The sequence below is a fragment of the Helicoverpa armigera genome, chromosome 20 (assembly GCF_030705265.1).
Source record: "Helicoverpa armigera isolate CAAS_96S chromosome 20, ASM3070526v1, whole genome shotgun sequence".
Classification (NCBI taxonomy): domain Eukaryota; kingdom Metazoa; phylum Arthropoda; class Insecta; order Lepidoptera; family Noctuidae; genus Helicoverpa; species Helicoverpa armigera.
Window position 1 is genome coordinate 1,106,493 of NC_087139.1, and position 26,417 is coordinate 1,132,909.

Below are 26,417 nucleotides of genomic sequence, written 5' to 3' on the forward strand. Positions count from 1 at the left end.
GTAAAACTTTACTGTTACGACTATAGCCTTTGACCGACTGACCGAAGCTGTAGACAAACGTATATGAACTTTTGTATAGAATTTTACGTTATTTACGAGTGAAGAGAGTTCTGTTTGTAATTTTTTAAGGTTTGTGCTGGTTATTGGTTAATGAAAATTAAGGTTTTTTAGGAAACGAACGAGCAAATCAAAGGGTTCCTAAAGGCAGCATTTTTGAACCTGCGCATTTTTAATACAAAAGGTACATGAGATTTTGCAGTCAGTTTTGTAGTTGGATACTTTTGTCAAAACTAAACTAAATTAATTCAAAACAAATGTTTGAACTGCATAAAATCATAGTAAAAACGAATTTATATTTTCAGACAGAAAAATGAGCCATTATAAAAGTCTACGATGTCACTTTGTACTACGCACGTAACTCAATGTAATGCCTGTCCTTTTCCACTTCAAGAGTATTTTAGTTAAATAAATAATAACTAACTTTCCAATCACAGATATATTAATCATCCCAGTAAACATCACAGGCTACTATCGCATTCAGCATCTGTTACAGAAGTTGGACAAGCGCTTCTTCCGGTTAGTTTGAGCGACAGGCCTATTCCCTTGATACAGATCAAGGCTTACAACTCGAGATATGAGCAGAATGTTATTGTTTTGATGTTAGATCAAGTGGTTTGTTAGATTTGTAGCTGTATTAATGTTGAAAGGTCAAGAGTCTGTTTGTTTATTTAAATCTGGAGCTTTAGGACCGATTTGAAAAAATCTTCTAAAAGTGGGTAAGTTGCATCCAAATTTTCGAATGCTTCTAAGTTTTATCCGAGTGTGCGGAGCCGTTTCCACTGCTCGACATAAAAAAATATTAAGCTGGCTGGTACATTCTAACTATTCGCTTCAACATCAAGTCCTAAAATATTTTTAGTGACTAGTGCCTACATCAAATAATCGCTGGAATACAATTTAGTATTGAATTTAAACACGGTTAATCAAAAAGTTATCATTCAAATCATGTATGATGTTCACTTTTTAATTGATACTCACAATATTGTCATTATGTTTTGCCTAATTTAGTGCTTCAACAGAATTTTACCTACTTACGTAATTTTTTTGCATAAAAAAGTGCACAATGGACCAATCCACTGTGTAATTCCGCTAACCTGTTTGTGGAAGTTTGCCAAAAACCAATTTTCCTCGATTGACTCTTTAAAACTTGACACAATGACACAACGGGCGAAGCAAAAATGTGTTACGGAAATGTGCATATTTCTGAACGAGCTCCAATCAGCTGTTTGGGTAATTGTGTTCAAGTTTTTGCAGAATTTTATGCCTTAATTTTTTATGTACAGCATTTTGTTTATGTGAAGTGGACAGATCGTTTGATTCGTCGATTCGTATATAATACATTTGCTATGAAAATCATTATTTCACCTGTCTTTACTCAAGCGGTTAAACTTACCTCTTCTCATGACCATCTGGGTATCCATTTAGACAATGAAAGTCATTTATACAACAGTAGCCCATGACTTTCCTCTAGCTACCTAATGCCGAAATATTCTTTCAAATCGGGTCAAAACGCATTCTATCAAACAAACGAACTCCTCAGCTTCACAATATTAGTAAAGATAAATATAATCACTTACTATCTTCAACTACAACAAGACCATTACAAAACCCTGTCCATACAAAATCAACGTGCTCTATAGTGGAGCGTCTATAAAGTAGTTCAGTTAACGATAGTTCCGGCCGCCGCAGGAAATGGTTCACAATCCCTTGATACGAGATGTTTCTTACTGGACGATCTATTTATATATGTAGCTAGTTCATTGATTCGCTCTGTATTATATGATGTGGTTATTTTAAAGAAATTGATGGACGAAGGCTTGGTATTCGTGTGCTAAAATCATCAAATCCGTATTGGATTTGCAAAATTGTATCTTTACCATGTGCGGAAATTATAGTTAGACTGAACTTATTAAAGTGGAATTTAAAACAGCTGTAGGTTGTAGGTAACTAGTTTCCGCCAGTGGCTTTATCCACTTTCCTTGAGAACTACAAGCCTTGCCTCAATAAAAAGTGCCTGTCTTAACATGCCATATGTCAAGACAGGTTTTTCACTCAACTAATTTTTCAAATCAGTCCAATAGTTCCTTTGATTAATGCGTTCAAGCTAAGAATAATCTTCAGCTTTATAATATCAGTATTAAATAGATGTCCAGGAATAATTTTTATCGGTGCTATTTTAGTGATGTCAGTAATAGGACACAAAATGGCATAAAATAATATAATTCGCTAAAAAGCTCTCCTGTATAATTACAGCCACCATTTTGCTAACAACATGCACTAAAACACATGGCCAATAAAATACCGCTTATACCTCTGAAATTACGTTCCTAGTTCCGCGTAATAACGGTGTAATTCATTTTTATTAGGTCGCACTGAAGCCGATTACATGACCTGCTATAATGGCAATCCTGCACATACTATATTAGGTATTTCAGGATAAATGTGTTGCTCGTTGGTGTAGAAACGACTAGAGAGATATTGATAAAACTTTACAGTACCTAATTTTGTTTAAAAACTAGTGGAACAAACAACACAGTGGTTAGTAAGCCTCAAGTAGGTATATTCAACGATAACCTAAGTTAATGGATTCATCTATACCGAAAGTATACTATACCAAAGAGGAAAGTTTTTTTCTCCCTTATCAATCCGTTAAGAAACTAGACTGTTCTCGATTAACATAAGTTATATTTTGTCCGGGTACGGAAAGACGATCCCCCGAGACGGGGGTGAAAGCAAGGGAAAAAGTCAGTGTCGACATAAAGCAATGTAAGATCAGACTAAATCATCTCAGCCCAAGTAATATAGGTGATTTTATACATAGAAATTCTTTTGTCATACCAATTTAAAGCCCCAAGCAGACAAAACCACGGTCCCTAGCTAGTTTCACAGTACCACAATACAAAGACCGCGGTGTGAGCTGTAAATTCACGAAACAACTGAAACTCCATAGGTGCGCCAGCTCCGATTAATTGAAAATTGAATTTGGAACGTGAGTATTCTGGCCAATATTGTTCGGACGTTTTTTTCAATTGTTTTAGATAGGTTAGAAGCGTTTTGATAGTTCGTGGTATAGGAGTTTGGTATTTTACACTTCTACGCAGTTTTTGATAAAAATATGGACATGATAAATGGTTGATAGTTGCCTTTCCAAGACTTAAAATCTTGTATTTTACTTCTTCTTCTTCTTGGCGAGTCGATGGCTACTTAAATTTTACTTTCAACACGACAGATGAGACCGAAAAATTCGAGCACTTTCACGATATAAGTACGTGATTTTTTGTACAAAATAAACTAGTGATTTAACAGCCGTGAAGAAGGCACCTAATGGTATCTATCTCATACGAGGATTAAAAATAGATACACGCACAATATACTGAAAACTTTTATCAGGTTTCAACGCATGTTAAACTCAAGTTTTTTTCTCTACCAAACACCGATGCGTCGATTAATTGAAAAAGCGGAATTTTGGGAGCCGTGACGCAAACGGATTGTATGCAATATCGCGCGAAGAGCGTTTTAATTGATTTTATATAGTGCTCGTAACGCGAACGCTACCGAATTGATTGTCAAATTGAATTGTTTAGGTTTTTAGATGGATATAACAAAATATGTTGCCGACTAAATTCGAAAAAACTATTTCCCACTTATGGATAAAATATAACCTATATGTTACTCTTATATGTTTATTAGACATGATGTGTAGGTATATAGGGCTTTTTTTTAACGACGTCAAAAATCATCATTACTGACTAAAAACTGTCGTGTTCCGTCGTAGGCCTTTTTATGTGCCAGGGCCGCGATATCTCTTTCGAACAACCCGCAGCCCCGGCACGCCTTAGCCCTATTGGGCCCCGCATATGTATATAGGGCTTAGATAGGTACAGTAACAGAACATAGATACATTTAAACCAATGCTGCTAAAATTAATAGTTCCAGTTACATCCCCTAATCTTGTCTTCTAAGAAACATTCTAACCGACACAACATCTCAACCAGTTCCCGCGTCCTTGACAAAACAACTGCCAAAACACACTTCGAGCCATAACTAACACAGCTCCATTCACTAATCTACCATCGCGTTATAACCTCACAAACGGTTATGTACGATCTAATATTCAAATTCATCAGAGAGTGAGACGAGACCTCCAATATCGTACCTCCGTGCCTCACCACGAATACGGCGTACGTAAATCTGCATAGCACCCTTTGCTACCCAATTTGGCACATGCGGGTAGGGTTATCAAATCCAGTGAGAGGATTTGATTAAATATTTAGGAGTTTTGGGCCGGGCTGTTGGATGCGGGTGAGTAAAGTGTTGGTATTGATTTAAATGTCCTTTGATTTGTTGTGGTTGGGAGTTATTTATTGAAATCAAGGAATTGTGTAATAATTTGACTCAATAAATGCTGTAGACATAAAAGAGGATAGCCTTAATGATATCAAAAATATTGTTACTCATTACGCAACGACAAAATGTTGTATTGTAGTGTAACACAAATATCTATATCCTGACAGCCCTACAAAACGGCTACTCAGACAGTTCTCAATTCAAATTTCCGAACGATCGCCTTCGGGTGCGCTCGGCGATTTCCGTCGCACGTCGGCTGGAATAATGGCGGACGACGCGTGTCACAGGAAATGGGGACGATGACGGACCCCGGAAACGTTCGGGACAAGAGTGACCTCGCATGAGGACGTTCGGGAAACATCGGGCGACATCGGGGAATGTCGACCTACTGCATAGTGGCACGTGATAGGCTGAGTGGATTTGACAAACTTTTAACTGGACTATATTTTTTGGAAAAGCAAAAAATACACGAACCATTTGAATGAAAACTAATATTCGTAAAGTCAGTAAAAGGCTTTTGGTATTGAAAAAATGATTGTGGAAAACCGGACTGCAAAATTGTTTTACGTGTGTAAAATTGGGTGTGAATAAAAATTGTTCTGTCTGTACTTTTTGTTACGAGAAATGTTTGTTTCCGAATATTGTTGTTGCAAAAGTACCGCGACTAATCTCAAGGGGCTTCTTTCATTTTACAATACCTGTATTACAGATGTTTTCCAATTTCGCTGACTCTGTAATAACATTATGCAGTCAAAGTTAAAGTATTATTTATTTTGCAGCTGTTCCCCACGGTTTGGCCTGCTTCCCGGGAAAACTACTTGACGTACCTGGATAAACAACGGCTATATTCCTGTAGAACTTCACTATTATTTGTTTAACAGGTCAAATGTCAAAGATTTATAAACTTCCACTCTTACACACAGACAAACGTTAAAGTGTATTGAATGTATTTTAATACTATGGTATCAAATGAGTAGGCATTCTTAAGCTTATACAGAAATGTAATGACATGTTTCCAAACTTAGCTTTTTAAAATAAAACACTCCTGAAATCGCTATAGACACGTAAACCTCATTCCCAAACAACAAACCCCACGAACAACGAGATTCCCATTCAAAAAGACGTCAGGATTTAACCATAAGTCATTTCTGTCACAATCGAGCCCAAACCAAATCTCGGAGACTAAACCATCAATGCCGCTTAAAAATACAGTCTCTCACGGGAATAAACGCATAAAGGGGGAACTTGGAGGAATTGCTCCGGTCCACGGAATAAGGAAAGCGGAGATGCCATAATGCAGGTAGGTCAGGCGCTATCTTCTAGGTCAAATACGTACAGTGAGAATTACCAAAAACTATCAGTTACCTACAAGTGAACTAATGAGGCGTTCGGGTTCTTTGGGACGTCTATCAACAATTTTTGGTATTACAAATAAAAACGGGTCCAAAGAAGGTATATAAGGGCAACAGTAACTTTCCACGTCCTTCGCACACTCGCATTTTGGCGCGCTACTTTCTTAGGAGATTTTACATTATGGCACCTCCGCTAGTCGTTTTATTCTCCTTGTTCCTGCCTTATCCCGGGGATATCCAAGATAACGAATGGGAATCAGATCCTTTATCTTTTCTATCTTTATCCGTTCTTGTTTTAAAAAGTAAAATCTGAAATGGATTTTTCATTAGCTCCTGGCTCGAGTTAAGTTTATCGGAGATTGTTGGAACTTAAGCTAAGTTATTTAAGTCTTTATTAAAGTTAAAGTTCTGTTAGTCTTAAGATAGAACTAGTTTTTTAATACTTGGAATTTTATGTGAAAATAATAAAGAATAGATAAAAGTTGGCACTATAAAAAATTATAGTAAGTGGATAATGGATACCCACAAATGGTTTTAAAGACAAATAAGCCATAACATCAATCAAAGATGAAATTTTCCTTGCTAACAACATTTTATACCTGCGCACTAATTATCCTAAAATTATAGTATGTAACATTTATATGATATTGTATGTATGTAATGTAATTTATTTTTCCTAGTCATTATTTTAATCACTTTAATTGTCAGAATTGGCACTTCCACCAAACAACACAAAATTACCATCACCACAAATCTCAAAAACCCTTAACAATACAACATAACATTATGATACACCCTCAAAACTTCCGAACACAATTCCACGTCAAATAACTCTCATTGCCAACTTCCCCTATATTCCCCCAAGTCCCCCACATGTTCCCCCAAGTCCCCCACAAGTTCCTCACATGGCCACAAGTTCCCCCACTGGGCTATGCTAAATTCCCCGGGGGATTATTCACTCGAGCGCAGTATGTTTGCACGAAGAAATATTGGTGTGTTAATGTGAATTAATCTTTGAATGGTACGTCTTTTATTTTTAGGAATTATGGAATTTTAATCCCTACTTAATAATCGAGCCATTTATTCGAACTAATTAATATCGTAAATGCGAAAGTAACTCACTATAGCGCTTTCACGTTTAAGCTACTGGGCGGATTTCTAACGACATAGTGAGAAGTAGTTCTCTTGGGAGACAAGTGGAACTGCGGGAAACAGGCAGTCATAATCGAAGATATTAACATGGACAAAAGCTGGATTACCGCTCAGTCCTTCTCCATGTGAGGGGAGGCCTGCGCCCAGCAGTGGGACTATAAAAAGGCTGTAACGTAAAAGGAGACCTAACGCATGCTTTATCTAATAGTTTGTAGAAAAGCAAAATCCAAAACTGATTAACACAATCATCCTTGAACATAATTAATGATCCTTCATTGACTAAAGTTAAAATGATTAAAATAATGATATCCCGCTGTATATGAGAGCTTAATCCTGACACCAGCTAATTGGGTTAAGCTGCAACGGGCTGCAACGGGCAGCTACGCAAATTAATAACAAGGAAAACACACAATACTCGCTCATGGACGATGAAGAACTGGGAATTTAACTGGCAAAGTCTCTGTGGAAATGTTGCTACTAGACTTTGCTGGAAGTCGAAGTTTAAACCTTATATTTATGATGCATAGAATTGAATTCAAATGATCGCTAATTCTTTATTTCTCGTTGTCAATCAATAAAATAATCATAATCTCTCTCATAACGGGCCAGCTGGAAGAGATTTCTAATGAAATAAGCTGTGCCTTGGTACTATCTGTTCTATTTTTCTTCTTCTCTGTATTCTGTGTGTGTACATAAATTGTTAAATAAATAAATAAATTGTTAAATAAAATATGAAACATTGTTAATCATTACTGATGCTACAAACGTCAAAGTCACTTTAACTGCGTGTTACGCTAAAAGACTATTCCAGTTGAGACTCCATTTAGCACAGAGATAGGTGTTACCTTGAAACTAGACTACTTTTTATCTTTGTGATGGAAAATGTTTAACCGAGACGCGGGTGGCATCGCAGGAATAATAAAAACGATTCCAACAAATTAATGTACCGGAAAACGGCCACAATAAAAACAAAATCAAATCGATAACATAAATCTACCGACAAATCGTTAATTTCTAAACAAAAAACCGCAGAAAACTCGCTTGTCGCTAAAGGCTCTTTTGGAAAATAACTCGATTGAGCAAACCCTAAAATTGGAGCTTGATCCGCTAAATCGTCCGTGAAACGCGATAAAGCAATCTATAAACCTCGCCAATGCATATATTAGACTAGACTTGACCGGCAGTTTCACCTGCTTTTTATGCTTAGTCTTTCTTGGCACATAAGGATCAGGACCTTGATATTTTTCAGGAACCAGAATCTTTCTCAAGAACCTGGTAGTCCAGTTCTGACTAATACTGAAAATACGAAGTAACATACAATACAAAGCTGAAGATTTTGTAATTGTTTGTTTGAAAGCGCTTGTTGGATTTTTCTCAGTATTAACCAGCCCATTTATCGAGAAAGGCTACTTTTTATCCAAGTGGGCGAAGTCATTTCCACAGAAATAAGTTATGGTGAAACCAAACAACGGTCCACCGTTGTCATGGTGAAAGGTATGATGTGATAAAAGAGGCAGATAGAAAGATGGAAACAATTTTAACAGTAGAACGGATGTGTCATTCTTCAAATAGAACCAAAATTCCCAGCTTACAGCGTGTGTAAAAAGACTCACCATCTATCTGTATTCTAATAGATAAAACCAGTCGAAAATTTTAAATTTTACACCCTCGCTTGGTAGTAAAATTCTCAAACTATGCGCATTGGAGAAGAAACTGTGCGGTCGAAGTATGTGGTAGGTTTATAGCCAAGCATTTTGCTTGATGGCATATTTTATGAATCATATCAGGCTTTCACTAAAATGCTATCGATAACTTTCCTTGTGATTGAATTTTGGGAACGAGTCTTTAAAAACTGTAAAAAAAAATCTGCGTACTAAAATTTATTCTCTGGTTTTCACTCTCTAAACTTATGTGAGTTTTAGTCAAATTCTAATAATACTGTAGGTGATTTTAGGACTAAATCAATATTATCTTAATTTGTAAATAGCAGTATTCATATATGAAACATAAAGAATAAAAACAATTAATTTACAAAAACACTTTTGTATGGACCCTAAAATATCGTTTTGAATGACACCACCTGTCTTCAGCCATTCTTTCTTTATCTTAAACAATAAAATATTTTACAGCTTTCTTTAATATAGCCTATCAAGCCACTGAGTGCGGAAATAAAATTCTGAGTTCTTAATAATACTGTTTTATTCGATTTCAAGGGCGACTGTAGGTATCTAAATTTCACTTTTTTACGAGGAATAATAGAACTCGAAGGAGAAAACCATATTGAGAATAATGTTAAGTTCTGAAGAAAATCATAATTGTCATGTCAGCCAATTGCCGTCCACTGCTGAACGTAGGTACAAAGTGGAATAATCAATACTAGAAATCTCAATTATAAAGTTCATTTAAGAACATTTCAAGACATTTCACTAAAGATAATCAGAAATAGGGTTGACCACAAAATACTTTCCTATAAACACCCAATCCACAAAACCATAAAACAACTGAATAATCCAAGTCCATTATTCACAACGTTTAAATTAACTCATAATTACTTCGGTATCCCGGATCTTGAACAGTTTGACACATAAAGGAAAGTTTTAAGACTTACGGTGGGGATCCGAAAAATTCTCCCAAATTCCCGCCATACTTCACGATTCGGAAACTTGTGCTATCGATTCAACTTTGTGGGCTCGGTAACACCCCTACTATTGGATCGTATTTTTTGGAATTAAGTGAGAAAAATACAAAGGGATAGAGAAATTAGGACAAAGCTGGTGCATTGGTGGTTTCGCGACCAGATAACATCGTAATCTCTCTTTGTGACAACTACATAGGGGTCGGCTTTCAGTCTATCTGCAAGCTTTGAACGCTTTCCTTGTTTTCTGTAAACGACTATCTATCCTTCGCTACCTATTCACCAGAAAACACTGGTAGCCAGATTGACTGAGTCAACTCTGATATTTTTAACATTAACAAATGACAGTTAGAGATTTGTTGAACAGACTCTAAGAACTAATAAGTTTAAGAAACAATATCGACACAAATGGAGGGATGAGAAAAATTAAACCTCCAAAATCATGACAAACGGACATACCTTCATCCACCAATTGGTGGATAACAAAATTCCCACCTCACTAACAGACCATATACGTTCCATTCCACAGGGAAATCAGCGTGAAGACAGTAAGCCTAAAAATACCTCACTCCATATGTACCACGAATATTTTAAAGCCTCAATATTTAATGTGGAGCTTATTCGTCGTAAAACGGAACGTCATAAACTCCAGTTCCAGCTTTTATGCATTAAACACGGATTTTAATATGGGATTATTACTGAACAGAATTTCAACGTTAGATTGGCAATTGTAATGCAAGGTCATGCTTGAACGTTCAGTTTGGGAAACTGGTGATAAAAGGCGTATAAAGTATGTGAATAAGGTATTTATTCTGAGGCAAATATATTGCAAGTTAATTTTTTCTGTGTTTTCCATATTTTTTTATTACCTCAGTGCCCTACACACGACTAGGCACTATGCGCTATAATTACCTGATGTCTCTTTCGGACTGATTTCGGTCAAGACGAATGAAATAACTTAAAAAATAACACAGCATTAAAATAGATATCAATTTATTAATTTTACAAATTAAGCACTGAACAGAATTTATTACTTTTTAAAAACCTTTGTTCCAGTTTCTGTTTGACGTTAATCGTTTTCGACTTCAAAAATAATAAAAGCTGTCAGCTTTATATTTTCTAAAAAGCCAAAAGTAAAACAATTTTATTGAAATTTTTATTCTTTTTCAATAAAAAATTTTAATACGTGATAGAAGTTTCAAAAATGCTGATAGAATTTCACATTTCTGTAGTTATATTTAGTTTTAATCAAAGTTTTAAAAATATATTTGAACAAAAAGATCTATTGAATGCTAGACATTTATTGGATATATACTTTTATTATTCCACATTTTAATCTATTGTGCTTACAAAAGGCGTCTAGACAGTCTATAAAATTACCGAATAATAAAATCATATTTTTTCTGAACTCATCTCTACTTTATATTTATAAATGTGAAAGTAACTCTGTCTGTCTGCCTGTCTGTTACGCTTTCACGTCTAAACCACTAAACTATAAATAAAAAATAAAATAAAATAAAATAACGTTTATTGACAAGAGAGTAACATAACATTCTGGTAGTTGACGTCGAGCCACAAACTAAGCTCTGCTTGTGTCTTGTGGCTCTGAGTGCGATGTTTCCATATTATATATATATAATCTTGGAGTTACTATAGAATAAGTTATCAGCTAATAGAACTTAAATTAGGGTTTAAATTAAAGTCTAAAATTCTAAAATTAATGAGATAAAGAAAATTGAATTGAAAAACAAGGTAAAGTTAAAGTTATCGGGCTTTTGTTCTGGTGTGTATGTGAGGGTATGAATGATGGCACTCCATCGTGTGAGGTGAGTGAGTGTGTGGTGTGTGGTGTCTGATTGGGAGTGATAGTGTTAATGTGTGTGTTTGTTGGTGGGTGGGTGACTTTGTGCTATAACAGAGCTTCGGTTTCGGTGTATGTCAATTTTAGTAGGGCTGCAGTTAGTTTCTTTTTATCCCATATTGAGTGTACAGTCTCTTAGGTCACAAATTCGGTTGACCTTATTATATGTGCTTGGATGTGAGTACTGTGTACAGCGTCTAGCTAGTTCAGAGTTGGCGTTTGGTAAGGGTATCCTGAATACCCGTTTGCTAATTATGTCCTGGTAGTCAGCGCGTTTTTTGATAAGGGAGTGTGCAACAAGTGTAGCCTTGAATATGAATAGTTGGCGGACCCTTAGAACACGGAACTTTTCGTATACGGAGTCTGTCGGGTATTTAAATGGTAGTTTTAAGGCTACCTTGATCAAAGCTCGTTGTGCCCTTTCCAGAGTTATGAGTGTGCTCTTTCCAGCACTCCCCCATATGCGTATACAATATTGTATAACCGATTGGCAGAGCGCGAAGTAGACGGTTCTTAGTACGTCTAGTGGGGAGCAGTCCCTGAGTTTTTTCATCACATAAATTAGTTTACGGACTCTAGCAGACAGTGAATATATGTGCGCTTTGTAGTTTAAGTGATGGTCTAAGGTTATCCCTAGGTACTTGATGGTCTCAGTGCGTGCGAGGGTTTCACAGACGCAGTGTTGCTGGGAGCCGGTGATGTTTGCTTGTGTACATGTGTGTATTTTTAGGGTAAAGGAGCGAGGAGGGCAGGTAGAATTAGTTTTACAGAAAGTTATGAATTTACTCTTGCTAATGTTGAGTGTCAGTAAGTTGAGGTCTAAGGATAGCGCCATTTCAGTCAGGCCGCGTTCTGCTATGTCACGTGCAAAGTCCCAAGACTTACCATGAAAAATAATGGCTGTGTCATCGGCATATGTGACAATTTCGGCACCGGTTATGGGTAAACTTACTATATCATTTATATACAGGGTGAACAAAGTAGGACCGAGTGTACTGCCTTGAGGCACGCCGTAGTTGATTGGTAGAAGTTTGCTTTTATGGTACCCTATTTTGACATACTGCTTTCGCGATGTAAGATAGCTACGGAACCATTCCAGTGAGTTGCCCCTGAGACCTATGAACTCTAGTTTTTTTAATAGTAACCCCGTTGACACTGTGTCAAACGCCTTTGCGAGATCGAGGAAAACACCTATACAGCAATGTCCGTTTTCAATATGGTGAGCGACCCGATCTGTCAAGAGTGACACAGCGTCTTCAGTGGATCTACCTTGACGGAAGCCAAACTGCCTATCCGAGATGATGTGGTTTTTGTCGAGGTAGTCTATGAGTCTCTTATTAACAATCTTTTCTAGTATTTTCGAAACTATGCTTAAGAGAGCTATAGGTCTGTAGTTTCTAGGGTCTTCTTTAGGACCAGTTTTGTAGATAGGAGTCACGGATGCCGTCTTCCAGGAGTCAGGAAATACTCCTGTTTCCAGGCTTAGATTGAAAATGTGAGTTATGGGTTTAATGAAACTGTTCAGGCATTTTGAGAGTAGGTATACAGTGAGTTGATCAGGGCCAGGTGTACTGTCTATTTTTAGATTGCGTATGATATCGGCTATTTCTTGTTCGTCAGTAGGATTCATGAAGAATGATTGTGAGGTGATTTGTTTAGGTTGGTAAGTTTCAATTAATGAGTTATGCGTCGTTCCGAGTCTATTTAGAATTTTGTCTGCGTGTTGTTCTCCCACATCAACAAAATGCTGATTACAGCTGTCGAGTGCTTGTGTAGGGGAAATACTGGATCCGATTAGTTGTGTAGCATTGTTTTGATTGTTTTTATTTCCACATGTTATGTCCTTTATGGCAGTCCATAGCCTTTTAGGGTTGTCTTTGTTGTCGTCTATTTTCTTTTTGTTGTGTAAGGTTTTGAGTTTACGCAGCAACAAGTATAAGTAGTTTCTATATCTTGTGTAAATTAAATGTTTGGTGTCATCATTAGGGTTGGCTTTACATGCTAAGTGTAGTTTGTCCCGTTGTCTCATGCATCTAATTAGACCAGGTGTGATATTGGTTGGATATTGGCTAGTTTTCTGGAGATTTTTATTTGTTTTGTGTGCCTATTGATGGCGTTAGTTACTATGTTATTAAAGAAGTTTAATGAGTTATTGACACATGAGGAGCTGTATATGGGTTCCCAGTCTGATTGTGCGATCTCAGCGTTCACAGCGTCCCAATCGGTTTTGGTTATCCATCGCTTAGTCTGTTTCTTCATATGCGAATTGAGGGGTACACTGCAAATCGCTAAGTCGTGGTCTGTGATGGAAAGGTTGCAGACTAGGCCGAAAGGATTTGTAATCGTTTTGACAAAAATGTGGTCAATACATGCACCACCTCTTGTAGGAACAGTAATAGCAGGGGTCAGATTATGTGAGGCCATGAGGCACGAATAGCTCGAGGCCTGGTTGTTTTCTAGGTCCATAATGTTTATATTGATGTCACCAGCTAGTAGGATGGTTTGCTTGTGTTTTAGATTGGAGAGGGTCATGTCTAGCGATTCGAAGAAAGTGTCTGCGTCTGTAAACGATGGGGAACGATAAATTGCTAATAGTATAATGTCATTTGTGATGTTTAATAGCATGCTGTCGGCGTCGGCTAGGTTAGCTTCGGAATTAGTGGCGTTATTCCAGACTGTCCTTATGTAGGTAACAATGCCTCCATTTTTATTGATTTGTGACGAAGTTTTGAATGTGTGATACCCTGGAATTTCTTCTATGATAGTTCCTTCTGACAGCCAGCACTCAGTTAGCACAATTACGTCAATGTTTGAATTTAGTCGGTACAGTGCAACTTTGAAGTCTTCAAAGTTTTTTTGGTAGCTTCTTATGTTGTATGTGAGTACTGTGAAATTATCTTTGGAAACATTGAGGAGGAGTTTGCAACTTTCTGGGGATTCTACTGTGTGGCATACTGTTGAAAAAGATTCGTCTAAATCGTTAATGATGTCAAGAGAAACCATTTTTGGTAAATTTAATAGTAAGTGAGCCGTCACTTTGTGAATGTTTTTTAGTTAACGTATTCGTTGCGTCATTAGTATACAGAAGGAAATATACAATGTTTCCATAGAATTGTGTTAGTGGTGTATAGATTTGTGTAATCGTGTAAAGTATGAATTGTGTGTTTGATGTGTTTGTATGTGTGTGTTTACGGGGAAACCCGTGTTTGAGAATTAACAGTGTGTGTTTAGTTAACAATTTTGTCAGGATGTGAAGTTCTACTATTGTGTTTGATTCACATTTATGTGTGTGTTTGTGTACAAGCCCGTTAGTGCAAAATGACATTTTTTTCTTAATAACTAATAAAATTAAGGAACTAAGAGTATTATAGAAGTTACAAAACAATATAAAATTCTTACAAAAAATTTGAAGAATTATTTTCTTAATAACTAATAAAATCAACGAACTAAGAGTATTATAGAAATTACAAAACAATATAAAATTCTTACATAAAATTTGAAGAGTTAACAGGTTTGTCAGAGCTTTATCCATTAAGTTGTGCTGTTGTAGTGGGGCAGTGGCGCTCCAGGTCGTCCATGGTCTTGATAGCGATAGCAGGGTTCCCTTCCTTTTTGCGAATATTAACCGTTCCGTTCTTAATCCAGCAGTACTTGTACTCACAATCTTTGGTACGTAGCCTGGCCGCACGAAATAACTGCCTGTCCTCTTTGGTGAGCCGCTCATTGAAGTATATGGTTCTGCGTGGGCCTGGTATATCCAGATTTTCACTGGAGATGTTGCGTCTAGTTTTCCCGGCGCGAAGAAATTCGTTTCGTTTGTTGTTTCTGAGAAATTTAACAACAAGAGGGCGCGGCTGGTTATCATGGGGTGAACTAGAAGTTTTCTCGGAGTTATTGTTGAAGCGGGGGCCAGATCTAGTTACGTAGTCTATGTCAGTGTCTTGAAGATCGACACCTAACTTCACAGCTACTGTAAGTATTGTATGTACGGGATTTTCGTTAGGAGTTTCATTGATACCGATTATCTCGACTTGGTTCTTCAGGTTAGATTTAGTGTGAGACTGTACTTGCTCGCTGAGTTGTTGTATTGTGGCCTTTAGCACCGGTATTTCGTTAACTTGTTTCTCCAAGCATTGAATTTTGGTTTCGGCCTCAGTTACTCTCTTCTCAGATAGTTCTAATCGCTGATTACATTGAATCAAGAGATCTGTTAGCATTTTAATATTGGATTTAAGGTCACCGACATCGTCGCGCAAGAGCTTTATTTCCGACGTGAGTTGGGAGAAGCTGCCTGGGTCTGGTGAGTCGGAGGTACAGTTCGACAGAGGCTCATTTGTGCTGTTTGGTGCAAGCGATGACGTATTTGGTGTGTGCATGTCGGTATTACTTGAGCTAAACTTTTTGTTGCGGCAGCTTGGACAAGTCCAGTTAGCTTTGGTTTCTTCAGTCAGTTTGCGGTAGTCAGTTGTTTTTGTACAAGAAGGATGATAGCAATTGTTGCATTGTACGCATTTTAGAAATTGGTTGGTTCTTATTTGCTTCACACATATTACGCAATCGTTTACCATCTTCAAGTCGTGTCAATAATTCCAAAATATTAAAAAATGAATAATAATGAGGGCAGGAGGCTCGCAGGTGGCCCGCACGTGCGCCCGGTGACAAGGACGAATTATTAACTTTTCGCGTCCCGTCTCTTTTACCCGAGGGGGTGAAGAGCTTTCCTCAGCGCACCTGTGTCCGAATATTTTTTTGCGCACTGATTATTTTATATTTTTATTTGTTTACACTTCACACAACAATGAGTTTAATCACAATAGTTTATGGGTCAAAGTTCCTTGAGGTTTATACAGTTTTTTACGGAGAAATTTGGCACGTCCTCTCCTTACAAGTTCTAGACCGGCACTCCTCCTCAACTGATTTTAATAAAATTTGGTACAGAGATAGAGTTGACCTTGAGAAAGAACATAGGATAGTTTTTATCCCGGACTTTTGAAGAATTCTCTTGGAAACGCGATATAACCGAACTCTACGCGAGCGAAGCCGCGGACGGAAGCTAGTATTTCTATAAATTATTCTCTCACGTTCGAGATTTTTTCACTTAGTAGGGCTCTAAAGAGCGTTATTCAAAAAATCGAGGGAACTTCCCAAATAATCCTAGGAAGTAATAAAGGGGAATTTATCAAATTGTAACTGCCAGAATTAGCTTGTTCTACACAATGTTGGCAATTTCATTGAATTGCCTACCATTTTAGGAGTTGAATATTAAGTCTGGTAAGTCTAGAAGAATAAGAATCTTTTATTTGTATGAAACACGGGGTAAACAGATGTTACATTGGTTATATGTAACCAAAAATTATCTAAGTAAAAATGTAGAAGTATTTTTGTAACACCATCATGGTATAATTAGGGATAAATTGAATTTAGAGAAGCCTGTGGAAAGATGTCTTAACAGGTGTGTGAGAAGAGCTTTGACATAGTAACTCAAACAGCAGAAAACGGCTTTTTTCGTACGTTGGGCTGGTACATAATACACAAGTGCAGTCTGCTCGGAGAAATGAACTAATGAACTTTAAAACAGTTAGCAGTAAGAACTTCACGCAGTTTCTTAGTAAGATTGTTTCCTTTTTTCGGGAACTCGTGGCAGGAAACAAAGAAGGATGTATGATTATGATTTCACTTTTCCTACTACATAATATTATAAATGCTAAATATTTGTATGTTCCTTCCTGTTTCACGCAAAAATTGCGGAATGGATGTTGGTGAAACTTGGTAGTAATATGTGCAGATTATACACCAAAATAACATCAAATATAGTGTAAATGAAAGCAGATATATAGTTGTTAGAAAAATCACTTTAAGTTGCACGGTATAATTTTTCAAGTTCCCTTAACGTACCTATTCAAAATGCTCCATTATAACTGATTATAAATACAACATTTTTGCCACACAAACCTCAAAAACACCAGTAGGTACCAAAAGCCACAGTCTGAAATAATGCCTAGCAATTAAAAGTGAATTCTATCAGTAGGACTGTACAACTGTGTGTGCAAGTAAATAATACACGCGAGCACTTTGTTGTCAGGCGTAGTGCAAGACTCATTTCCTCTCTCTGTAGGGTTGACTATGTACGGAAAGGGAGGTTTTTAGCATAGTTCTTGGTTTGTTATTTTGTGTAGTTTAGTTTATGCTATGTTTGTTCTTTTTTTTTAGGGGGTTTGATCGATTATCACAAGAAGAGCCTGAATTTGATTCCTTTATTAAATCGATAATTGGATGAGATAGAATACACCATTCGAAGTCGTATGTTATTAGCTGTAATAGCCATAGAATACAAAGCCTTTTTAAACGACTTGTATTTTTTTTCTAAACTTTGTGGTAGATTGCGCCCCATTATGGTGATTTCCTTTCATAAAACCCATTCAAATGTCATATTCATGCCAATAATTTACCATAGTTTCTCCTAAGAACATTCAGGTATAGTTTACTTACTGATACCCCTCAACGTCTATAGGGTAAAACTTTGCTGCAAAGGATCTTTCTTGGAAGCTGTAACATCGCACCTTTTCTTAAGGAAAACTGCATTTATAAGGATTGAATGCCGGTGAGATAATAGTAAAGTACTCATATTTTCATTAGTGTAATTCTATCCTTGAGATGATCTTTCATCTAACTTATGTAGGTACTTAAAATTTCACAAAACTCGTAGCTACGGTAGACATAAAATAACTAGCTGTTGTCTAGTTAAACAGAACATTATGAACACCAAAATAATACAGATCAGTACTCCATCTTACCTACTCATACAGAGAAACCCTTCTACAATGAGCTTCCAAATAACGAAGGCAAGAAATCACGATTAAAATTATGGATAGTTAAATTTTTTAACTCAACAAGTCATGAACTTCTAAACAAAACAAACTGAAAGGCATACTTGTCAATTGCGTTCGTGATTGAATTCGCTTGATTGCTCTTTATCTGGGTGAGGGAAATAAATAGTCCCTCAGCCCAGCTAAAACCACGAGCAAAATCCAGTACTTCACATAAACACAAAAGCCACACAAACCCCTATCAAACAATTACAACAAAACCAGAACTATAGCAGCTCACTTATAATTAATCGACCGATACGTTCTGAAGTTTGACAGCCCTGCAAGGATTGTGCGCTAGTTTCATACACGTGTTTGTAGCAAAAAGTTTGACATACGCTGCCCGTTTGTGAAGCTGTGTTTACTTGAGAAATGAATCGGAGATTGTGGGAATATAGATTGTAATTTTGTGTTTCATAAATAAATGGGTGTAAGCAAAGATAATAAAAACCTACATAATCTACATATATCTCTTAAACAGCTCACTTATAATTAATCGGCCGATACGTTCTGAAGTTTGACAGCCCTGCAAGGATTGTGCGCTAGTTTCATACACGTGTTTGTAGCAAAAAGTTTGACATGCGCTGCCCATTTGTGAAGTAGTGTTTACTTGAGAAATGAATTGGAGGTTGTGGGAAATGGATTGTAACATAAAGTATTTAATTCAAATATTATGTTTCTTTTTTTGTGTGGGTTAAAGTGCTAGTAAGGACAAGTCCTTACCTACTACTTAAGTACGTTTTATTGACTAAACTGCAACTACGACATAAATATTGCGTTAATTTTTACCGAAACAAGCAAAAAATGTGAGTTTTAAACCGATTTCCCAAAACGAAGGAAAATATATTTTTAAAATAAATATAAGTACTATGAATATGGAAACAAACGTTTTACAAAATATATTTTCAATTCCATTAAATAAACTTTCTACATTCTAAACTATTTTCAGTTCCACTAAATAAACTTATACACTCTTAAAAGTCTCGTTTTCAATTTATAAAATCAATATTTATAGAACTGACAGCCCTACTACATTGAAACTTTGCCGCGGCCGTAACGAAACTACATACTACGTAGTAACACGTGTCGGCGCAAAAACTTTGACAGCCGCTGCCCTTTGCACTGGTCGGAAGGTAACGTATGACTTTAATATTTACCTCTCTATGATAGTTTGTAGTTGCTATGTTAGATTTAGTACAAAAATACATTGTTAGTCGTGTATGTTTTAATTGGTAGAATAGGTATTTGCTCTTAAAGAACTCATGGCTGGAGTAATATAGCCGTACGGGTCGACAAACTGTAGGTCCCGGCTGTCATAGAACATCATTGGCAGTCGATACAGGTAGTCAGCCAGCAAGTCTGACACCAGGGCTGAGGGGGTCAGATAGGGCAGTCGCTCCTTGAAAAGCACTGATACCCAGCTACATCCGGTTAGACTGGAAGCCGACCCCAACATAGTTGGGAAAAGGCTCGGAGGATGATGAGGATGTGGTTCGATCAATCTTAACATTAAGAAACGCTTGGCGCTGTCGGTCCGTGGACTAGATACCATCTTATTATCATGAGTTCCTCCGTTTTTTAGTAGACATGTGACAGTCGTAAAAGGTAGTCAGAATCTAGAAGTCTGACAACCAGACTTACCAAAGGGGTATCAGGTTGCCCAGGTCACTGGGTTGAACAGGTCAGATAGGCAGTCCCTCCATGTAAAACACTGGTACTCAGCTACATTCGAACTAAGCCTACCCCAATTTATTACTTTCGTTGACCACCTTGAAAAAGAAACGACATTTATATTTTCCAAATCACTGAACGTAGAATTTCTCTTGCTCATCCTAGCGATTACAAATCTATTGGAACGGCCCATAATTTAATAACATGGTTTGAAAAAGTATGAGCATTCGTTAATAAAACCCCCAACCCAAAAAAAGTACGCAATAATTATGACAGAATTTAAAAATGCTGAACCCTATAAAAAAGCATAAAATAACTTTTAACACTACGTAAGTACCAACTAAAGCATGTCAGACTAAACTAAATTTTGTCGTGTCGGGGGACCGCTCTAATTCATTACTTTAGATACGTGTTTTTTTATACGAATGTTGTAATTAGGTAGGTATCATTTGATTTATGCAAGTATTTTTGAAGGTAAAAAGCGGTCCCCCGACATGTCAAAATTTAGTTTAGTCTGACATGCTTTAGTTGGTACTTACGTAGTGTTAAAAGTTATTTTATGCTTTTTTATAGGGTTCAGCATTTTTAAATTCTGTCATAATTATTGCGTACTTTTTTTGGGTTGGGGGTTTTTTTAAATTTATAATTTAATTTTATTTCATGCTTTTTGAAGTATCTCCTTAATTTTTCCTTCTTTCGTTTAATTTCTTTTATTTTAAGATGGGGTCGCTATACCTATGCGATCTCAGCCTGTTCGATCGAAGCTGTTTAACAATCCTCATGACAAACTGGCTCTGGGAGAATTGCACAGATTGAGAAACAATAAAGATTAACGTTTGGTCATTCTAGATTTTCAGTAAAAATGTAAATCGGTTTATCCGTTTCATTCCGGCATTCCAGGGTTTCATCCGCCACATCCCATTTCCAGCATCAGGTTCTCGTCAATCAGAAACATGAAGAGAACTCGTCAAGACAAATTCAACGAGCCCAAACTCGATGGGTTTACTAAAAGGCAGTTCAGGGTTACGTCTCCTACCTTCGTGCCCTACCAGCAGACCAGCTCAGTGGTTCCAGAAGACATTAGTGTTTCAAATTTCAGATCCCACATATGCTTGCAAGTAAACTGAGCGTGTCACACACCTATCACACCTAACAATCGAGCTGATGACCTTGAAGACCTGAACCGATTTCCACCAAACATAGCTAAGAACACTCCCGACTGACATACCTTTTAAACAAAAAAAACCGCATTACAATCGGATCATCCGTTTGGGAGCTACGATGCCACATACACACACACACACACACACACACAGACACGTCAAACTTATAACACCCCGTCGTTTTTGCGTCGGGGGTTAAAAATGAAGTAAGAATACGTAAAATTCATGATTAAGAGGTATTCACAATCGTCATCAGAGAAATATAAATAAATGTTCAAAATATAACTAGACTACTAAGGCCTTTATATAGAAATAGTGGTTGTAGCTTATTCAAAACAGTTCATTGTTTACTAATGACGTGTACCCCTCACAAAATCAATAGTCACAGAAAGGATTCAGAGACTGTCATAATCTAATGGTCTGAAATATTATTGAGTTCATAAAAAATATTTACTGGGGTTTTGAACCTGATCGGGCACAATAAACTCTTGGCCACCAAACGATTAAAACGCAAGCTAACCTAATTACACTATCGAGCAAAAAAACCTACCGATCTCAGAAAACGTACACTTAGCTCAAACATGAGCTAAAAAGCTGAAAAATTTTTAGGATGTTAGCGTGCCAACAAAACATTCAGCTCAGCTACCTTCTAGTAACGATTCTAGCTGACATTTCAACTAATGGAACATTAGCTAAGGTTGAACCGAGATCGGTTTAACTGCACAGTTATATTTAACTGAAACGTGTTTTATTAACTGGTAGTTCAAGACGTGTAAGTGAATGTAAACACGCGATTCTAAGATGATGGAGTGTTGTGTGTTTTATTTGTGTTTATGGTGTGTAGCTTGTTAGTGAACCTTGTAGCTAAGTTACATTTCTTATGAGTTTAATGCCCCTTGTCATAGATATTTTAAGTCTGGCAAATCGCCAAAAAGAAAAAGAACATTCATTGCAAAAATCACAAACACATAGAATAAAAAATTGCTATCATCGATTGATCCGTTGCATAATGTTTTATTTACATTATCTATCTTATTCAAAACTTGTCTTTCCAAGGCTCGGCCACCACAGAGCGCTTCCGAACTTACGCATCCAAAGATAATGCTCCTACACATTTTGACACACAAGTATAGCTAACTCGAAAAAGCTAGCCCGAAAAACGTCCACTACTGAATAAATTCCTCCCCAAAGTTCGCCACTTTCCTCAATCTTCAGCAACCCGTATCCACTTCTCACCGACAACCTTGGCCAGATGGTCAGCCCATCTAGCGGGGGACCTGCCTAGTTGCTCACCGGCTTTCGTGTAGCAAAACTTTTATAACTGATTGACTTACCTCTTTCACAGAACGCTCCTTCATAGTCTCCATCCCTACACTCGCAGAGGGGTCCGTCGTCGGTGCTGATGCAGACGCCGCCGTGTTGGCACGGGTCGCGTCGCTCGCACGCGTCGCCGCTTGCGTTGGTGATGCGGGTCGTCTGCAACAATGAGGATTTTTGTTAGGAGGACTTCTTATCACACTAGTTTATAAATAGGTAAGCCAGAAATAAGCCAAGATTGTTGAGGATATAATCATCATCGGCCCACCAGGGCCAAGGTCTGCCGGGGCTGCGGGATTGTTCGAAAGAGTTACCGCGGCCCTGGTACATTAAAGGCCTACGACGGAAAACGACGGTTTTTAGTCAGTAAGAGTCTGACACTCCCTCACCGCTGCTAAACCACAGCGGGAGGGGTCATTTGATGATTTTTGACGTGGTAAAAAAAAAGAAAAGCCGTAGGGTGTCCACTGCTAATCATAGGGACTCGAGATAGACCACCATAGTGGGAGATTTTCACAATTTACTAGTTACAGATTCGCTGAAATGATATTGCAAATAAAAATTATTGCTGTATCATACACAGGTAGTTTTCTTTCATTTGAAAGTTCGATTGTATAAAACTTCTTTATGAAAATAATGTCAAAGAAAATAAATCGACTTTAAAAGTCAACGACATACCTTTGCAATACTGAATATAATATATTGTTATATTTTAATAGGTTACTTTTCTTTTTTTGTAAGTAAACTGTCAATAACATAAGTACAATGCTTTTGTTGCTTTTGACTTACAAAGAACCTGAAAGGTTACTTGTTTCGAAAAGCCTACATTTTGATTGTAAGTATAAGGATAATATCACTATTATAACTCTCTTTACGATGTTTAAATTATTTCTGAAACTCAGACCTAGAAGGTGGGAAATCATCAAATGAATTCAGTGGGTAGAAAAAAGAGTGTAAGACATTTTCTGACTAAAGTCCCTCTGTGTTAGAAGGTCCCTGGCGACAGAAGTGGATTCACCAAAAGGTAATATTCATAATGATGTACCTAATAACAAACTTTGCTTGAAAAGTCGAGCAAAAACATAAAAGTTATTGTCAGCGGTTAATTAAAAGGACTTATAAATTAAGAGCGTGTCATCACAGGGCTTATTAACTTGTGTTACAAAAACTGTTTGAGCCTTTGTGGACCAGCTTATGACCAAAATGGGTTTTTTACTGTAGAAACTTGTTATTTCCACAGTTTAGTAGTCCTTTTTGACTTTTCCTGATTTTAATCTTACTCTATATAAACGTGGCATATACAGACAGACATACATGAGTTTAACATTACCTAAATTATCTTCATCTAGCCTTTTTGCTACGTTGGGGTTGGCTCCCATTCTAACTAAATGTAGCTGAGTACCAGTACTTTTCAAGAGGCGACTGCCTATCTGACCTCCATAACCCGGTTACCCGGGCAGGCCCAATACCCCTAGGTAAGACTGGTTGTCAATTACAGCCGGGACCTACAGAGTGTACCGTGCCTTGCGAAAAACGGCAAAAAATTTAGATCACAACCATTATCACTAAAAATGTAAAGTCGCGATAAAAACCCTTATTTAACAAAATATAACATCCAAAAAAGGCCGTACAAAATCTAGCTACAAAAACAATACATATAAAAGGTACTTTTGTACAAGGGTTTATCATATGACGTCACAAGGGTTTAGGAGACCGGTTTTAGGGTACTTGATTATACTGAATATCAGCTCTTTATGTTTACTTATTAAAATTCGGCACCTCTTGTTGGGTCATAAAGGAAGTAATTAACTTGCTTTAATCCTGATTATTATTTAAAGGATCGCTTTTAATGTGAGCCCGGTTTTCGTGGCAATAAGTGTACGATAAAATTGTGTCTTTTATCCTATTCATTGTTTGTCGGATTTATGGTTTGAAGTGAAAGGGGTAATTTAATGTAGGATCCTTTTAATGGCCTAAAAATATTTACGACATGTTTTGTGGAAATTAAAGTTCCACGCGTTTTATTTATTTTTTGATAAGTGAAATCTGCTGCTTTAAAATGAACATAAGTACATTATAAAAAAAAACAAGATGTAGTGTTTAAAAACAAATGCTTAAAAATATCCTATCATATCCCTTTTCAAAATAAAATTAAGGACTTTACTTTCCTTCTAGTACCGACTTGTTCCATTATTTTCAGTAAATCCGCTATCTTGACTTAACCCTCCAAAATCCAAAGTTTGACCACCAATCAGGCCAGCCGAGAAAACAGAATTATTCCCATAGATCTGCGAGCAAACCCGCAGAAAACTAGTTAGTCTTGGTGTCCGACTATTATCAGATTAAAGCTTATGTAGGATCGTTTGAATGGTTGAATTTTCTTCTTGATCAGTGAAATCTGGCGCCCTAAAATCCACAGGAATTAATTTTACTTGCACTTGATTTTGTGTAAGTAGTTTGATAAAGCATTTTTTTATTCTTACAGCCAAATATGAATCCATATTTTTTACCATTCGCATACACTTCACCGTTTAGGTTCAACTGTTATATTTATGTAGGTAATATTTTCAGTAAATACGCCATCTTTACTCAACCCTCGAAAATCCAAAGTTTGACCACCAATCAGGGCAGCTGCGAAAACAGAATTACTCCCATAGATCTGCGAGCAAACCCGCAGGAAACTAGTTAGTCTTGGTGTCTGACTATTATCAGATTAAAGTTAGCGTCTTGCAAGCCTGTAAGATTAACTGGCGGCCAATTAAATAGGCCTTGAAATACGCGTTGAGTAAATTGGGCAAAGTTTAAATTAAGTTTTTTCTGTTTTGTTTTTCTTGTTGTACGTTTTGTCAAGGACATACTGCCTTTTTGTGTTACTGTGATAAAATAAAAGGCTAAACATCACAAGGAAGGTATAGAGTATCTGTCGCTTGTATTTTACAATTATTCAAACTATTTGAATTATGATCTGGCATCATTGTTATTGGCCCTAACCACGAGTAGCTGGACCCTGTTTTCAACATCGATAGTTACTTTTTTTGATTCTGTTACTTTATTGTTATTTGAAAATTTACCTAAGCAGAATCAAGACGACATTTCATCATAACATCGAACTTTACTAACATTTCCTATTCAAATTTTTGCTAACCTATCTTTAATACCTATAATCACAAGTTTTAAACATTCAAGACAACAGAAACATAAAAGCAAAATATCATCCTAACACCTCATAACTACCTATTACAACACCAGACACTAAACTTCACCGCGGACTTTATAGCCCCACACTAACGACACTGGCAGTTATCTCAGCATATTAAGATCTGGCGTCTGGACCAGCGTCTAAGCTCTCAGTCTAGATCTAAACCCAATTACTGAATAATCTGCTCGTTAGGTCGGCTGAATTTACACGCGGTTTACAAAACATCAGTTTGTTAAACTAATTGGATTTGGTGATGGAAATTGTCGGTAAGTTTGATAGTGAATTTCTTCTTTCGTTACGTCTTTGTACAGTTTCAGTAATTCATACTGAAAGAAAGAAGTATCGTATACAAATTTACTTCATAAATAAGCAAAATCAATTACTCAAAAAACTTACCCTTATAAGGTGGCTTTAATACAAACGTAAATCTCATTTATACAGATCGAGCCAATCGACTTTTTTAACGCATTTTTAACCGAGTTCCCAAATAGGAGGAAGTTTTCAATATGATTTTTTTTTTTTTGTTAAAAGTTAAGTACCGTATTCAATGCTTGCTGAGAGAATACATACTAAATGTACCCATATGTTTATGACTTAAAATATGATTTATATTATTATATTAAAATTAATTAAAAATCTAACTCAATATATCCTTCATAGCCACAATTATTTTTAGAACTAGGCTTTAGTTTTACCATCGCGTGGTTCACGTAAGTAAGCGGACTAAAAGCTCGCGTTAGAAAAGCTGTGATTATGTAATTTGTATGTTAGAATTATAACATTAAATTAAAGCG

The 26,417-nt window shown here is 36.8% G+C and overlaps 2 protein-coding genes across 2 annotated transcripts in view; both read right to left on the bottom strand.

Moving 5' to 3' along the window:
* Positions 1 to 22,583, bottom strand: part of LOC110372505 (neurexin 1) — a 76,348-nt gene extending 53,765 nt beyond the window's left edge. Inside the window, exon 1 of the mRNA XM_064039616.1 lies at positions 22,442 to 22,583. The gene's annotated coding sequence lies outside the window, so the exon portion shown is untranslated. The remainder of the gene's footprint in view (positions 1 to 22,441) is intronic.
* On the bottom strand, positions 14,932 to 15,783 carry LOC135118295 (uncharacterized). Its single transcript, XM_064039848.1, has one exon. It carries the CDS (start codon positions 15,781 to 15,783, stop codon positions 14,932 to 14,934), a length of 852 nt encoding a protein of 283 aa, XP_063895918.1.
* Positions 22,584 to 26,417: the final 3,834 nt, after the last annotated feature.

What these genes read in the sequence shown, in the direction of transcription:
- LOC135118295 (XM_064039848.1), bottom strand. Translation starts at nt 15,783, where the DNA reads ATGCACACACCAAATACGTCATCGCTTGCACCAAACAGCACAAATGAG.